This window comes from Oncorhynchus clarkii, chromosome 3 (assembly GCF_045791955.1).
Source record: "Oncorhynchus clarkii lewisi isolate Uvic-CL-2024 chromosome 3, UVic_Ocla_1.0, whole genome shotgun sequence".
Classification (NCBI taxonomy): domain Eukaryota; kingdom Metazoa; phylum Chordata; class Actinopteri; order Salmoniformes; family Salmonidae; genus Oncorhynchus; species Oncorhynchus clarkii.
In genome coordinates this window covers 76,077,364-76,093,626 of record NC_092149.1, presented here as the reverse complement: position 1 = coordinate 76,093,626, position 16,263 = coordinate 76,077,364, and the positions used below count along the sequence as shown (strand labels likewise).

The 16,263-nt window shown below is 48.9% G+C and overlaps 2 protein-coding genes across 4 annotated transcripts in view; one reads left to right on the top strand and one right to left on the bottom strand.

Annotated features, from left to right (window-relative positions):
* Positions 1-16,263, top strand: part of LOC139406145 (protein CMSS1-like) — a 61,259-nt gene that overhangs the window by 14,444 nt on the left and 30,552 nt on the right. The gene's annotated exons all lie outside the window — the stretch shown is intronic.
* LOC139404668 (filamin A-interacting protein 1-like) lies at positions 162-5,102 on the bottom strand. Its single transcript, XM_071147276.1, has 2 exons — positions 4,998-5,102; positions 162-3,293 (listed from the first exon to the last, which is right to left on the bottom strand). The coding sequence occupies exon 2, from the start codon at positions 2,972-2,974 to the stop codon at positions 494-496; it is 2,481 nt and encodes an 826-aa protein (XP_071003377.1). The 5' UTR covers positions 2,975-3,293; positions 4,998-5,102; the 3' UTR covers positions 162-493.

Below are 16,263 nucleotides of genomic sequence, written 5' to 3'. Positions count from 1 at the left end.
GTATTTCACAGTGAATGAGACTCATCAGAAAAATATATAGCCTAATTAACAAACGTGTTTAGCCTAAGTAATATAAATATAAAATACATCCTATTGTAGACTTATAGTCAAATATTAATTAGGAAATGGCCTTTAGTAAATGGACAACAGGGGAAACAACAAAAGAAACCAAACTGTTTTTAATGGTTAAATGTAACAAGGTATAGGGAATTATTAAATGCACATATCAGAAATGTGGGAGGCTATATTTGTAAGTAGTAGTCTTGAATAGATTTAGCTGACCATTTCACATTCAGTGCAGGTGTGAGTCCAGACAGGATTAGATAAGTGCATTCTCATGCACACAGTTATGTAACAATACACTTATTATGATGATGATGTGGCTGTTCAGACAGGCTGGTTAGGGCTGATTCTCTGTTGCTTTTCTGGTGAAAGGGACTCAGGGTTGGGTAAGGGAAGCTAGGTCACTAGAGGCTGGATGGAGGTGGGCGTTTCAATCATAAGGGCAACTTACTGTAATGTATGAGGGTCGTGGGACAGGGGTGTTGGCAGGGGTTATGGTGATGCTACTGGTGATCTTGCTGCCGCCTTTGATGTGGCAGCCATTGGTCAGTACTGGCGTCCTTGGTTCCTGTCCGGGGGTGTGGTACGGTCCCCCAGACTGGCTCTGAGTTATACCGTTAATCGACTGGATATAGGGGCTCCCAAGATGGATGTGGATCTTGTTGTCCTCTGTGGTGATGACGCTGGGACCAGTGCTGTTAGACCTCTGGAGCTGCCAACCGTTCCGCCTCTCCGGGCTCACACGAAACATGGCTTGACCTATGACCTCACTGGATTCAAGTGATCCAGTACTGACTGTTACCATCTGGATGGGAGAGCCGGTGTAGTCAGGTGACGCTGACCTGGAGGAGTCTGGGGAGTTTACAGTGATGGGGGTCATGGTGAGAGGGGAGAGGGCTCTTTCAGGGCTGCCAAATCCCTCTGGGGGCAGGGAGCTCTTTGTTCTGGCCACTGGGGAGATGGCAGTGTTTGGGATGATGGTGAATCTCTGTTTTGGTGGGGCTCCGCTGGTGGGGATAACTGCGGTGCTGGTATAGGATGTGGTATTGTCGGCGGTGGGGCTGCTGATCTCCAGTGTGGCCGTGTTGTGCCCATGGTCCGGCGTTACCTTGATGTGTAAGGACTGCCCCGGGGTGTGTGCAAGCGTCACATCTCCTTTCTGGACAAAGTTACCCTGTAACAATTTGCCGTTAATGGTATGGGGGTTGTCCTTGTCGTTAGGTGAAAGTTTGCTGAATGGCCTCACATTACTGTTTTGGTGGTTCAAGCTTTCAATGCTTGTTAGCGGAGGCGAGTTGCACTTAAGGTCAAGATCCTCGTTTTGATTTGGGTCCTCTCCATCGATCTCCTCATACAGTTTACAGCTGAGCGCCAGTGGAGTCAGGCTCTTGTAGTCAGGTGGCAGGGTGTCTGCGGGCTCCGTCTGCACCTCCTTGGTGGACAGGTGGAGGTCTAAGAAGCGTCGACCAGTCATGCCGGGCCGGAGGCTCTTGCTGACTCGCCGGTACCTGTCCAGCTCATGGGTCAGTCCCTCCATCTCTCTGGCCAGCTCCCTGTTCCTGACCTCCTGCTGGGTCAGCCTCTTCTGCAGGGTAGAGCTGTCCATTTGCACTCGACAGATGGAATCCTCTGTCCCCATCAGCCACTGGACCTTCTCCTTGAGAGCCTCCACCTCCCTTTTGAGGAGGACAGACCTGACCTGCTCCTCCTGAAGTCGACTGAGGAGGAGGTGCTCCTGGTTTTTCTCCTTCTTCTCTGCCAGCTGGTACTTAGAGACCTCCTTCCTGGACTCCTCCAGCTCCACTGCCAGGGCCCTGGCTCTCTCCTGCTCCTTGAACCACCTCATCTCCAGGGAATCAAAGTCCTCCTCGGCCTTCATCAGCTCACCCTCCACCACTCCCTTCTGCATGAGTCTCCTGCTCAGTCTGTCTACCTCCTGGGTGAGTTCTTTGACTTTATTCTCTTCTTGTTGGTAGCAGTGGTTAGTGTTGTCCAGCAGGGGGATCTTGACTTCTCGACAGAACTCCCCCCCTTTGACCTCCAGGACCTGAATTATCTTTTTCATGGTGCTAACTTTGCTCTGCAGACCCCCGCTCCTGTCCTCCTCTGCCCTCAGCCTCAACCGCAGCTCGTCCCGGTCTTTTGCCACTCTTTGAATCCTCTCCTCTAGCTCTGCTTTAGACCTCAGTGCCTTGCGGCTCTCAATGAGTTTCTCTGTGGCTGTCGATACGCTGTCACGCTCAGCCTGCAGTTTCCCATCCTTCTTCTCCTGGAGTTTCTCTTCTGTTTGCTTGACTCTCTCGGCCATGTTCTTCCTCTCTTCAACCAACACCACTGTGAGTGTTCTCAACTTGGCAAAGTCCAGTCTCAACGCCCCCTCTGATCTTTCCAGCTGGCCCTCGATGACTTCCAGTTCCCTCACCCGCACCTTGAGGGTATTCAGCTCTCCAGACAGCTGCTTGGTGCTGGCCCTCTCCTTCTCCAGGCTTCCCTTCAGTGCACTGCACTCCTGCCTGCTTTTTCCCAGAGCCTCCTCCAGTCTGTCCAGGTCACTGATCCGATCATTCAGCTTGTCCACCTCGGCCTTCAGGCTTCGGCTCTGACTGGACTCCCTCCCCAGTTTGCGGTCTAGGTCCCGGCATTGGTCTCCCATGCGGATCAGCTCCTCGTCGTTTCCTTCCATCTCCACCACTCTCCTCCTCAGCTGTTCCACTTCTGAGAGCAAGCCAGAGGTTGTTGTGCACCCTTCTCCCCTATGGCTTAGCCTATCCCTCAGCTCCTGCAGCTCCTCCTCTGCCCTCTTGAGGGCGCTCCTTGTCCCCTCCAGCTCATCCAGCTGTCGGCTGAGGGCGGCCAACCGCTGACGCAGCTGTCGGTTCTGGGCATCCTCATTGGCCAGTTTGGCCATCATGGCTTCCTGGTTGAGGTGGAAGTGGGAAGCTTGTTCGCGTAACTCTGCTTCCAAGCGAATTACTTTAAGCTCCTGCTCCTTTGCCCTGGAATGGATGGAGTTTAGCTCCTGTTGGGCGTGGCCGTCAATGTCCGTCAGTTCCTGGACACGTTTGCTCTGCTGTGAAAGCTGATCTGTAAGGCGTTGCTGCTCGTCAATGACCAACAATGCAAAAGACTTGAGTTTAGTCAGCTCTTCCTTTAAAGCAGAGACCTCTTTCTCGCTCTTTTCCTCCTTTCTTTCCCTATAGGCTTTCTCCTGGATGAGCAGCAGCTTCAGCCTGTAGAAGAGGGAGACAAACAAAATGTAGTTTATATTGAAAGGTGTGGTTTAACTTAGTGATGTAGGCTAACATATTTAAAAGTCTACAACTAGACTTCTGTTCAAGCTTTACGAGCCTTTACATTCAATTAAGACATGCAATGGCTGCCTGCATTTGTCTCCAATGTGGAAGTCCTCCCACACTTTTTTCCCTCTGTCTACTACAGTACACTACTGAGCTGGTGAGCTAACGTTCAGACAGGAAATGTACCATGTCCTTGACGGAGACATAATTTCCTCCCTGTTCCCTGGCCCTCCGTGCTCTCTCTAGGATCAAACTCTGTTCCTAGATGGACAACTGCGTGTTATCCATCTAATTTTCCTCCGGCCTCCACGGGCCTGTCCCGCTGGTGTTTACAAGGATGTTTTGACTGGCATCACAGATGGTGCTTGGTCAGGGAGCAGTTGGTTAATTAAGGGGTTCCTCTACCCCTTAGTACCCTCTCTACTGCATCTTGTCCCGCCCGTGTACCTACTCTGATAGGAATTCTCCCTTGTTCCACAGGCAATTACAGACTGGCTACATTTACAAAGTCCTCCAGGTTTCACCATACACATCGGCATAAACATGTTACACATAAATACACGCACTTTACACATACATGCACAGACACACACACTGACATTAGCATGCACAAAGCTGATGCAAGTTGACATTTTTTAAAACATTAATTTCATATTCATTTTCTGTGTTGTGGTTACGGATGCCTATAGTGTTTCTATAGGGCTAGCGTTGCGGAGTTACATCATTGAGGGGTTCTGTAAGGTCTTGCATTGATGTATTATGTTTGATTAATTTGCAATGCAATTTAGTAGTTTATTTTCTCTAAATATTTAGGGTTGTTTTTATGAGCATTTTCTTGGCATGTCATAAGTTTAACGACAGTACAGAAATGCTAATGAGCTTGATAACTGTCAGTACTCAATGGGGATTTTCTTACACACACACAGGCCCAAAACACAGCCTAATTCTACAGTAGCTAGACAAACTGGTCACACAGTTTACCCTTCATTTTGAACTTTTACAGGATTCCTTCATGGAAAAACTGAATGCTGTTCTCTATTAGTGCTATTTAACTTAATACGTTTTGACTTGGCACATCTTCTCACTGAAAATTCCCAAATGATTTATCACCAACATGGTTGGGAATGCTGTAAAATCCATGCCAGGAGCGCTGTGGGAAATGTGAACTGAGTTTGGGATTAGCTCATCGCTCTACCGGTAAATGTGATCAGTGATAGTAACCATACTCAACATTTTGTGTGTCTGTGTGTGAATATGTAGGCTAATGTAGCCTATCATTTCTAGTAATATCAATGAAGAGGAATATTTGATCATGATTTAGCAGCTGTATTACTGTTATAGGCTACCTTTTCTCTAGACTAGTTGTCTTTTTTCCTAGACTTGTCTGATAAGTCAAATGTATGGGTGCAATTTAATTTGAGTGTTTGACAAATACTTTAAGCCTAATTTAGCATGTTACCATTATTTTGTGTCATAAATCTAGGCTATGTGTAGGCTAATAAGAGCAGAACTAAATCCATCACTGGATAGCTAAATCATTACTTGCAATTTTAGTAAGCTAAACCATTTCACACACTCATACACACTAAAGGGACTATTCTGTAGCATTTTCCTTAGTTCATCTGGGTTTCTTCCTACCTTATCTGTAAAGTCTCTCGGATCAATTCCTATTCCCTCAGCTCACCCACCTCTCCTTCCCGGCGTTCTTCGCAATGTGGGCATTCCAGGCAGAAAACTAACATTATGAGACGTGTTCTCAACACACTCCCAGCCAGACAGCACAGCCCTACAGCACATTACATCATCAACAAGACCTTATAAGGGGCTCTGACTGTGTGTGTGTGTGTGTGTGTGTGCATTTTGAAAGATGTGTGTTTGTCATGTTTGTTACTTTTTTATCTCTGTATTCAAACATATATATTTGTGTGTTGGATATCAGCCCATTCCAGATGAGGTCATGTTGCAGCCATGCCAGAGGCTGAAGGGAAGGACCAAGGAAGAGAGTGTACTCCGAGAGAGAATGAATGATAGAAGAGGGACCTCACACTCCATCTCAGTTCTAACAAGTTACTTGGCAACGGCAACATTTAGTGTAGAGTACAGTAAGGACAGTGCTGTGTGTGTGGAGCTACACGTTTGTGCTAGCCGCCGAGCCTGATAACTTGACTGAGGAATGACATCATCATAGGTCTGCAATCGTGTGTGTGTGTGTGTGTGTGTGGGTATGGTCTCTTTCTCTCCATCACCCTCTCTTTCTAATATATGGGATAGATGCATTGTGAGGCCTATGGCAGCTCTAATCCAAAAAAAGGTGTTCTATAGGTGTACAGAAATGCTTTCTCCTCAGGAACCCTGGCCGAGGAACAACACGCACGTGTACAAAAAAATACACTGTGCACACCACACACAGTACCAGTCAAAAGTTTGGTCAAACCTACTCATTCAAGGGTTTTTCTTTATTTTTTACCATTTTTGACATTGTAGAATAATAGCGAAGACATTAAAACAAAGAAATAACACACATGGATTTATGTAGTTACCAAAGAAGTGTTAACCAAATCAAAATATATTTGAGATTCTTCAAGTAGCCACCCTTTCCCTTGATGACAGCTTTGCACACTCTTGGAATTCTCTCAACCAGCTTCACCTGGAATGCACCTGGAATGCTTTTCCAACAAAGACACAGCAGTTGGAACCAAAAATCTCACATTTGGACTAGCCAGACCAAAGGACAGATTTCCACTGATCTAATGTCCGTTGCTCGTGTTTTTTTGGCCCAAGCAAGTCTCTTCTTCTTATTGGTGTCCTTTAGTAGTGGTTTCTTTGCAGCAATTCAACCATGAATGGTCTGCCTAACCCTGTTAGAGCATTGGACATATAACCGAAAGGTTGCAAGTTCAAATCCCCGAGCTGACAAGGTACAAATCTGTCCTTCTGCCCCTGAACAGGCAGTTACCCCACTGTTCATAGGCCGTCATTGAAAATAAGAATTTGTTCTTAACTGACTTGCCTAGTTAAATAAAGGTAAAATAAAAAAATTCACGCAGTCTCAACAGTTGAGGTTGAGATGTCTGTTACTTGAAGTCTGAAGCATTTATTTGGGCTGCAATTTGTGAGGCTGGTAACTCTAATGAACTTATCCTCTGCAGCAGAGGTAACTTCTTTTTCCTGTGTCGGTCCTCATGAGAGCCAGTTTCATCATGGCACTTGATGGTTTTTGCAACTGCACTTGAAGAAACTTTCAAAGTTCTTGAAATGTTCCTTCGTGTCTTAAAGTAATGATGGACTGTCGTTTCTCTTTGCTTATTTGAGCTGTTCTTGCCATAATACGGACTTGGTCTTTTGTCGAATAGGGCTATCTTCTGTATACCACCCCTACCATGTCACAACACAACTGATTGGCTCAAATGCAAATGAACTTTTAACAAATGCAAATTAACTTTTATGAATGCACACCTGTTAATTGAAATGCATTCCAAATGACTACCTTATGAAGCTGGTTGAGAGAATGCCAAGTTTGCAAAGCTGTCATCAAGGCAAGGGGTGTCTACTTTGAAGAACCTCATAAAATATATTTTGATTTAACTCTTTTTTTGGTTATTACATGATTCCATATGTGTTATTTCATTGTTTTGACGTCTTCACTATTATTCTACAATGTAGGAAGTTGTAAAAAATAAAGAAAACCCTTGAATAAGTGTGTCCAAACTTTTGACTGGTTCTGTACATGTGGTTACATGTACAGGAACACCTTCCTAATATTGAGTTGCACCCCACCCCGCTTTTGCCCTCACACTGCCATCAGACACACATAACTGCACCACATATCACACTTTCACAAAATGCTTGAAGACATGGCTAAAGGTCAATCAGATTTGTGAACATGGTCCCTAGCTGTGTGTTGCCGCTTTCCATGTTGTCTGTTGTCTGTAGCTTGTGAGGTGTGGAAACACTTTGTTGCTTTTATGAATTTTGTCTTGCTGCTTTTTGTTTTATGTTGCTCTGTCTGTATGCTACGTCTTGCTTGTCCTATGTTGCTCTGTCTGTATGCTATGTCTTGCTTGTCCTATGTTGCTATGTCTTGCTTGTTCTATGCTGCTATTGTCTATATTGTAATTGTTTTTAATAACCTGCCCAGGGACTGCGGTTGAAAATTAGCCGGCTGGCTAAAACCGGCACTTTTACTGAAACGTTGATTAATGTGCACTGTCCCTGTAAAAATAAAAATAAACTCAAACAGCCTCTTCGTCAGTGCATGGACTACAAGGTGTCGAAAGCATTCCACAGGGATACTGGCCCATGTTGACTCCAATCCTTTTCACAGTTGTCAAGTTGGCAGGATGTCCTTTGGGTGGTGGACCATTCTTGATACACATGGGAAACTGTTGAGCATGTAATACCCAGCAGCGTTGCAGTTCTTGACACAATCCAACTGGTGCTCCTGGCACCTATTACCATACCCCTTTCAAACACACTTAAGTCTTTTTTTGTCTTGCCCATTCACCCTCTGAATGGCACACACCAACAATCCATTTCTCAAGGCTTAAAAATCATTTTTTAAATGGTCTTCTCCATGTTCACTGATTCGAAGTGGATTTAACAATAAAGGATCATAGCTTTCACCTGGATTCACCTGGTCGACCCTTGTCATGGATAGAGCAGGTATTTTGTACACTCTGTTGTATACTGAGACACGCACTCAAACACACACTTATACTGACACGCACACAATATCTCCCCCTTATTCACTCACAGAAAGATGCATTAGGAGCGCTCTCTGTTCCTCATGGGAACTGTTGCTCTAGAGGAACACAGCTCTGTGGCTAAACACTGCTCAATCTACTCTGAAGAGGAAATGGATGTTTTTCCCTTTTGTTTTTGCGGGGGGGGGGGGGGGGGGTCTCCAGTCCCAATTAAGGGTGAAATATGTCCCCTGTGACATGCCGTCATCACACAAGCATTTCCAAAACCGCCTGAAGGCCCCCAGTTCTCTGGAAATGTCACTATTTATAGAAGGGACTGTTGGTGAGTGTGTATGTTTGCGAATTAGTCAACATAGGACTAAAACTCTGGCCATTGACCCCCCCCCCCCCCACATCCTTTAAACTTGGACCAATCTGATTAGCAGCATGTGGCTCCAATTCCAGTATGCTACAACGCTGTAATAGCCATGATTCTTTCAGGTTGTAGTTTAGTCTGACGGTAGGAACTACTGGATGTTGTGTTACTACTGTTGCTTCCTAAGTGTGTTAGCTAGAGACAGAGCTTTTTACATTTTATTTCTATAACCCGTTGCTGTAAAACTTTGGACCATTAGCCTAGGCGTTTTAACTGTTCAGGCCCCATGGTCAGGGAAACACTCCTGCTCCTACCTAAAGAGTACTGCATAATCAATTATTTGGAAACGGAAGGAATTAGGTGCGGATCATTCAATCCACAGTCCTGTAAATACTTCAGGAAGACGTTGTTCCTTCCTTGAAGTATCCGATAAGTAGCCTATACGCCCTGACATCACTGGATAGGAGAAAGCTATGTAATTGAAGCCTTGCCGATCGAGACACATATAAATCCTAGGAAGGGAGGAAGAGGGAAGGAAGAAGTATTTTTGAAAGTATTCAGAGGACCACTAACTCTAAGCACAGGGTTTAATGGGGTCCTGTTTCCCTTCAAGGAGGGTCTGGCTGCGTCATTGCCTGTCCACAATTACACGGATGATTGGAGCCCTCAAAGGCATTTCCAGGAAAGCCCTCAAACATGGCTTCCTCGTAATAGGCCTGTTATGAGAAGAGCTCTCGCTCTCAATTCAATTTACTTTATTGGCATGACGTAACAATTAACATATTGCCAAAGTTTACTTTGGATATTTACAATATGAAAATAATAAGAATCAAAATTGTCAACGGGACAACAGTAACAATAACCAAGGGTCAAAATAACCACACATTGAACAATAAGCATACAGTAGAGGACATGTGCAGGTTGATTGGTCTGTCGGACACTGTCCCTCAACTTATGGCAGGCAGCAATGTAGTGTGCTGCCAACCCACAGCTCTCTGCGTCCTCCCCCAACAGGACAGGTAGCCTACTCTCATCAGAGAGGTCTTTGAAACCTTGAATAGGGGTTTCAAATTTGGATAAATGACACTCATTGTTTTTATATTTTTGACATTTTGTCATGTTGTTTCTCTCTTTCTGTCTCTCTCTCTCTTCTTTCTCTTGGTCTCTCTTTCTGTCTCTCTCTCTCTTCTTTCTCTTGGTCTCTCTTTCTGTCTCTGTCTCTCTTCTTTCTCTTGGTCTCTCTTTCTGTCCTTCTCTCTCCCTCTTCTTTGTCTCTCTCTTGGTCTCTCTAAATTCAAGGGCTTTATTGGCATGGGAAACATATGTTAACATTGCCAAAGCTAGTGAAGTAAATAATAAACACAAGTGAAATAAACAATACAAATGAACAGTAAACATTACACTCAGAAGTTCCAAAACAATAAAGACATTACAAATGTCATATTATGTATATATACAGTGTTGTAACGATGTGCAAATAGTTAAAGTACAAAATGGAAAATAAGTAAACATATATTTACAATGGTGTTTGTTCTTCACTGGTTGACCTTTTCTTGTGGCAACAGGTCACAAATATTGCTGCTGTGATGGCACACTATGGTATTTCACCCAGTAGATATGGGAGTTTATCAAAATTGGATTTGTTTTCGAATACTTTGTAGATCTCTCGCCTTCTTTCCACTGTTTGAGAGGTATAATTTCTAGACATTTAGAGAATTGTTTTGAACCACGGTTGATGAGTTCACCAGTTGGCCAGCACTTGATCCCTTTCCAGGGTCATTTAGAAGGCTGAACAGATATGCACAGTGAACTGCTGTTCACTAGTTATCGTACACTGCCGTAGCTGCGTGTTTTCCACTCTACTCAACATCATACTAGAACTCAGGCGATTGGACAGAATGGTTTTTAAACAACACTTGTGACTTTTATGAAACCGATAGATGTTTGTACAATGCATTATCTGTTTGTAATTATCTATATGTACGTGTCTTTTGTCCCTGCCAGTGGTAGTAGTCCTTAGTCAGCAGTGGGTGTGTATCTGGGCTTTTACTCCATCAGTGTTGCGCCTGTCAAGGGCTCCCTGTAGTCCTAAATGCCTCTAATCTGCTCTCTTCCTAATTAGATCCAACTCTCCATCGAGTCATTTCATGCCAAACTTCTCCACAGGGTGTTCAGTTGTGATTTAGAACTGCTCTGTTTTTGTGACTAAACTATTGCGTGGTTTGGGACTGTGTATTTTGAGCTTGGTACATTCCAGAGCCTGTCCTCAGAGTCCTCTACGCAAGGCAACTGAATGAGCCCAGCAGTTCAGACTATGGATGCACGTGTTTTTGCCTGTATCAAGTCATTAACCAATATCTTAGACCATACTAGTAGTAATCTGAATGAACCAAGCAGTTTAGACCGACAGAGTGAGTTTGCAGTGAGAGATCCCCACATCCCGTACACATTACTGGCTGGGCTGATGGATATATAAGCATGTTGGACGGACAGAACAGCTGGCTGTTTCCATGACGACTCGGCCAAGTTTACAGTGTCCAGTCTCTCGGGACGAGCAAGCAAAACATTTTGTTTGGTGTCTAACCCAGCACGGATTTAAGAGGGGGAAATCCTTTCTCACTCACTCATCTTTCCCTCTGCCTTGGGGACTTGGAGTGCCCATCGGTTGTTAGGTGATGATGCCATGCTTTGATGAGAAGATCATCTTATCAATAACTATCATCAATTTGGGTACGGGCGTTTGAGATCATGAAAGAGTTGGGGACGTTTGGGGTGTGACTGAGTCCTGTAGAATGCACGTGTGTGTGTGCGCGGAACATCTGTGTGTGACAGACCCTACTGTCTGTAACACAGTCCAGTTCAGAGGGAATGATGACAGACCCTACTGTCTAACACACAATCCAGATCAGAGTGAATGATGGAAGGTCCTACTGTCTGTAAACACACAGTCCAGTTCAGAGTGAATGATGACAGACCCTACTGTGTAAACACACAGTCCAGTTCAGAGTGAATGATGACAGACACTACTGTCTAACACACAGTCCAGTTCAGAGTGAATGATGACAGGTCCTACTGTCTGTAAACACAGTCCAGTTCAGAGTGAATGACGACAGGCCCGTGTGCCAAATGGCTTATTTGCATATAGCCCTACTGTAGCTCTGATTGGCTATGGTGTAACGGTCTGTGTAGAGTCTGGTGCTGGACAAGACTGACACAATTCATTTACTGCAGGGCATATCAATTGTCCAAACCCATGGCCCTTTTCCCACTCTATATTGATATAGAATTTCCACTTGCCTTACTCTACATCATTTCCAAACAGTTCATGAAAGTGTGAAAATGACCATATCTAAGTGCTTGCTTCTCAAATGTAAGAAATTAGTCCTATTCTTTCTGGGGGTGTATATGAACATATTTTGATAAGATTTCATGTCCCTAAAATGCTGTCAATTTTAAGTATAACTATAAGAAATCTAAGATGTGCCAAATATATTCTATCCAGTTTAAAGCTCCAGCATTTGGTTAGCAAATTTTTTAGCTAAGGGGCTAGATGTCAAGGTTAAGATCAAGCTTATTGTTTACAAAAGAGACATTCTAGCCTGAGGACCAGTCTCTTTAACTAACAGATGATCCTGATTCAATGACCCTCACAGCTATCCTCCAATCACAACGATTTTCCAAATATTTGGAACTATATCACTTTTTTTTTTTCTCCACAGAACATGCTGGTATCCGGTTGCTAAGCAATTGTTTTGTTTGTCCAGATGAAACCAGCTAGCTCATGTCTTAATTCTCAAACTAAATACATACTGCAATTTCAACCACAAAACCTCTCTGCTTTGATTTTAAGCATCAAAATACTATCCTAGCTAACAGCTAAAGGTTTATTTTTTACTTTATGTTTATGTTGTACACTTTTCTTATACAAAAAGTCAGTCTGTTTTCTCTTCTCCTCACTCACTCCACGGGTGTCTCGTGCGCCACATTTTTTTTAAAAACTATTCGCGACTGCTCGACTATAGAAGTCTGTCAACCAACAGCCTATTGACCGGTGGGGGGGGGGGTCAGGATACCCCGGTATGGTACAGAAACTACCGGGGGGGGGGTCAGGATACCCCGGTATGGTACAGAAACTACCGGGGGGGGGGGGGGTCAGGATACCCCGGTATGGTACAGAAACTACCGGGGGGGGGTCAGGATACCCCGGTATGGTACAGAAACTACCGGGGGGGGGTCAGGATACCCCGGTATGGTACAGAAACTACCGGGGGGGGGGGTCAGGATACCCCGGTATGGTACAGAAACTACCGGGGGGGGGGGGGGGTCAGGATACCCCGGTATGGTACAGAAACTACCGGGGGGGGGGGGGGGTCAGGATACCCCGGTATGGTACAGAAACTACCGGGGGGGGGGGGGTCAGGATACCCCGGTATGGTACAGAAACTACCGGGGGGGGGGGGGGGGGAGGATACCCCGGTATGGTACAGAAACTACCGGGGGGGGGGGGGGGGGGGGGGGGTCAAGATACCCCGGTATGGTACAGAAACTACCGGGGGGGGGGGGGTCAAGATACCCCGGTATGGTACAGAAACTACCGGGGGGGGGGGGGGGGGGGTCAAGATACCCCGGTATGGTACAGAAACTACCGGGGGGGGGGGGGGGGGGGGGGTCAAGATACCCCGGTATGGTACAGAAACTACCGGGGGGGGGGTCAAGATACCCCGGTATGGTACAGAAACTACCGGGGGGGGGGGGTCAAGATACCCCGGTATGGTACAGAAACTACCGGGGGGGGGGGGGGGGTCAAGATACCCCGGTATGGTACAGAAACTACGGGGGGGGGGGGGTCAGGATACCCCGGTATGGTACAGAAACTACCGGGGGGGGGTCAAGATACCCCGGTATGGTACAGAAACTACCGGGGGGGGGGTCAAGATACCACGGTATGGTACAGAAACTACCGGGGGGGGGGGGGTCAAGATACCCCGGTATGGTACAGAAACTACCCCGGTATGGTACAGAAACTACCGGGGGGGGGGGGGGGGGGGGGTCAAGATACCCCGGTATGGTACAGAAACTACCGGGGGGGGGGGGGGGGGGTCAAGATACCCCGGTATGGTACAGAAACTACAAGATACCCCGGTATGGTACAGAAACTACCGGGGGGGGGGGGGGGGGGGGGGGGTCAAGATACCCCGGTATGGTACAGAAACTACCGGGGGGGGGGGGGGGGGGGGGGGTCAAGATACCCCGGTATGGTACAGAAACTACCGGGGGGGGGGGGGGGGGGGGGGGTCAAGATACCCCGGTATGGTACAGAAACTACCGGGGGGGGGGGGGGGGGGGGTCAAGATACCCCGGTATGGTACAGAAACTACCGGGGGGGGGGGGGGGGGGGGGGTCAAGATACCCCGGTATGGTACAGAAACTACCGGGGGGGGGGGGGGGGGGGGGTCAAGATACCCCGGTATGGTACAGAAACTACCGGGGGGGGGGGGGGGGGGGGTCAAGATACCCCGGTATGGTACAGAAACTACCGGGGGGGGGGGGGGGGGGGTCAAGATACCCCGGTATGGTACAGAAACTACCGGGGGGGGGGGGGGGGGGGGGTCAAGATACCCCGGTATGGTACAGAAACTACCGGGGGGGGGGGGGGGGGGGGTCAAGATACCCCGGTATGGTACAGAAACTACCGGGGGGGGGGGGGGGGGGGGGGGTCAAGATACCCCGGTATGGTACAGAAACTACCGGGGGGGGGGGGGGGGGGTCAAGATACCCCGGTATGGTACAGAAACTACCGGGGGGGGGGGGGGGGGTCAAGATACCCCGGTATGGTACAGAAACTACCGGGGGGGGGGGGGGGGGGTCAAGATACCCCGGTATGGTACAGAAACTACCGGTATGGTACAGAAACTACCGGGGGGGGGGGGGGGGGGGGGTCAAGATACCCCGGTATGGTACAGAAACTACCGGGGGGGGGGGGGGGGGGGGTCAAGATACCCCGGTATGGTACAGAAACTACCGGGGGGGGGGGGGGGGGGGGGGGTCAAGATACCCCGGTATGGTACAGAAACTACCGGGGGGGGGGGGGGGGGTCAAGATACCCCGGTATGGTACAGAAACTACCGGGGGGGGGGGGGGGGGGGGTCAGGATACCCCGGTATGGTACAGAAACTACCGGGGGGGGGGGGGGGGGGGTCAAGATACCCCGGTATGGTACAGAAACTACCGGGGGGGGGGGGGGGGGGGTCAGGATACCCCGGTATGGTACAGAAACTACCGGGGGGGGGTCAGGATACCCCGGTATGGTACAGAAACTACCGGGGGGGGGTCAGGATACCCCGGTATGGTACAGAAACTACCGGGGGGGGGGGGGTATGGGAAATACCCCGGTATGGTACAGAAACTACCGGGGGGGGTCAGGATACCCCGGTATGGTACAGAAACTACCGGGGGGGTCAGGATACCCCGGTATGGTACAGAAACTACCGGGGGGGGGGGGGGGGGGGGGTCAAGATACCCCGGTATGGTACAGAAACTACCGGTATGGTACAGGGGGGGGGGGGTCAGGATACCCCGGTATGGTACAGAAACTACCGGGGGGGGGGGGGGGGTCAAGATACCCCGGTATGGTACAGAAACTACCGGGGGGGGGGGGGGGTCAAGATACCCCGGTATGGTACAGAAACTACCGGGGGGGGGGGGGGGGTCAAGATACCCCGGTATGGTACAGAAACTACCGGGGGGGGGGGGGGGGGGGGGGGTCAAGATACCCCGGTATGGTACAGAAACTACCGGGGGGGGGGGGGGGGTCAAGATACCCCGGTATGGTACAGAAACTACCGGGGGGGGGGGGGGGGGGGTCAAGATACCCCGGTATGGTACAGAAACTACCGGGGGGGGGTCAGGATACCCCGGTATGGTACAGAAACTACCGGGGGGGGGGGGGGGGTCAGGATACCCCGGTATGGTACAGAAACTACCGGGGGGGGGTCAGGATACCCCGGTATGGTACAGAAACTACCGGGGGGGGTCAGGATACCCCGGTATGGTACAGAAACTACCGGGGGGGGGTCAGGATACCCCGGTATGGTACAGAAACTACCGGGGGGGGGGGGGGGTCAGGATACCCCGGTATGGTACAGAAACTACCGGGGGGGGGGGGGGGGTCAGGATACCCCGGTATGGTACAGAAACTACCGGGGGGGGGGTCAGGATACCCCGGTATGGTACAGAAACTACCGGGGGGGGGGGGGGGGTCAGGATACCCCGGTATGGTACAGAAACTACCGGGGGGGGGGTCAGGATACCCCGGTATGGTACAGAAACTACCGGGGGGGGGGGGGGGGGGGGTCAGGATACCCCGGTATGGTACAGAAACTACCGGGGGGGGGGGTCAGGATACCCCGGTATGGTACAGAAACTACCGGGGGGGGGGGGTCAAGATACCCCGGTATGGTACAGAAACTACCGGGGGGGGGGGTCAGGATACCCCGGTATGGTACAGAAACTACCGGGGGGGGGGGTCAGGATACCCCGGTATGGTACAGAAACTACCGGGGGGGGGGGGGGTCAGGATACCCCGGTATGGTACAGAAACTACCGGGGGGGGGGGGGGGGTCAGGATACCCCGGTATGGTACAGAAACTACCGGGGGGGGGGGGTCAGGATACCCCGGTATGGTACAGAAACTACCGGGGGGGGGTCAGGATAGCCCGGTATGGTACAGAAACTACCGGGGGGGGGTCAGGATAGCCCGGTATGGTACAGAAACTACCGGGGGGGTCAGGATAGCCCGGTATGGTACAGAAACGGTATGAACATCTGGATCCCGCCCAACACTAGA

Excerpts from the sequence above, each read along its gene's own strand:
- LOC139404668 (XM_071147276.1), bottom strand. The coding sequence starts at position 2,974 with ATGATGGCCAAACTGGCCAATGAGGATGCCCAGAACCGACAGCTGCGT.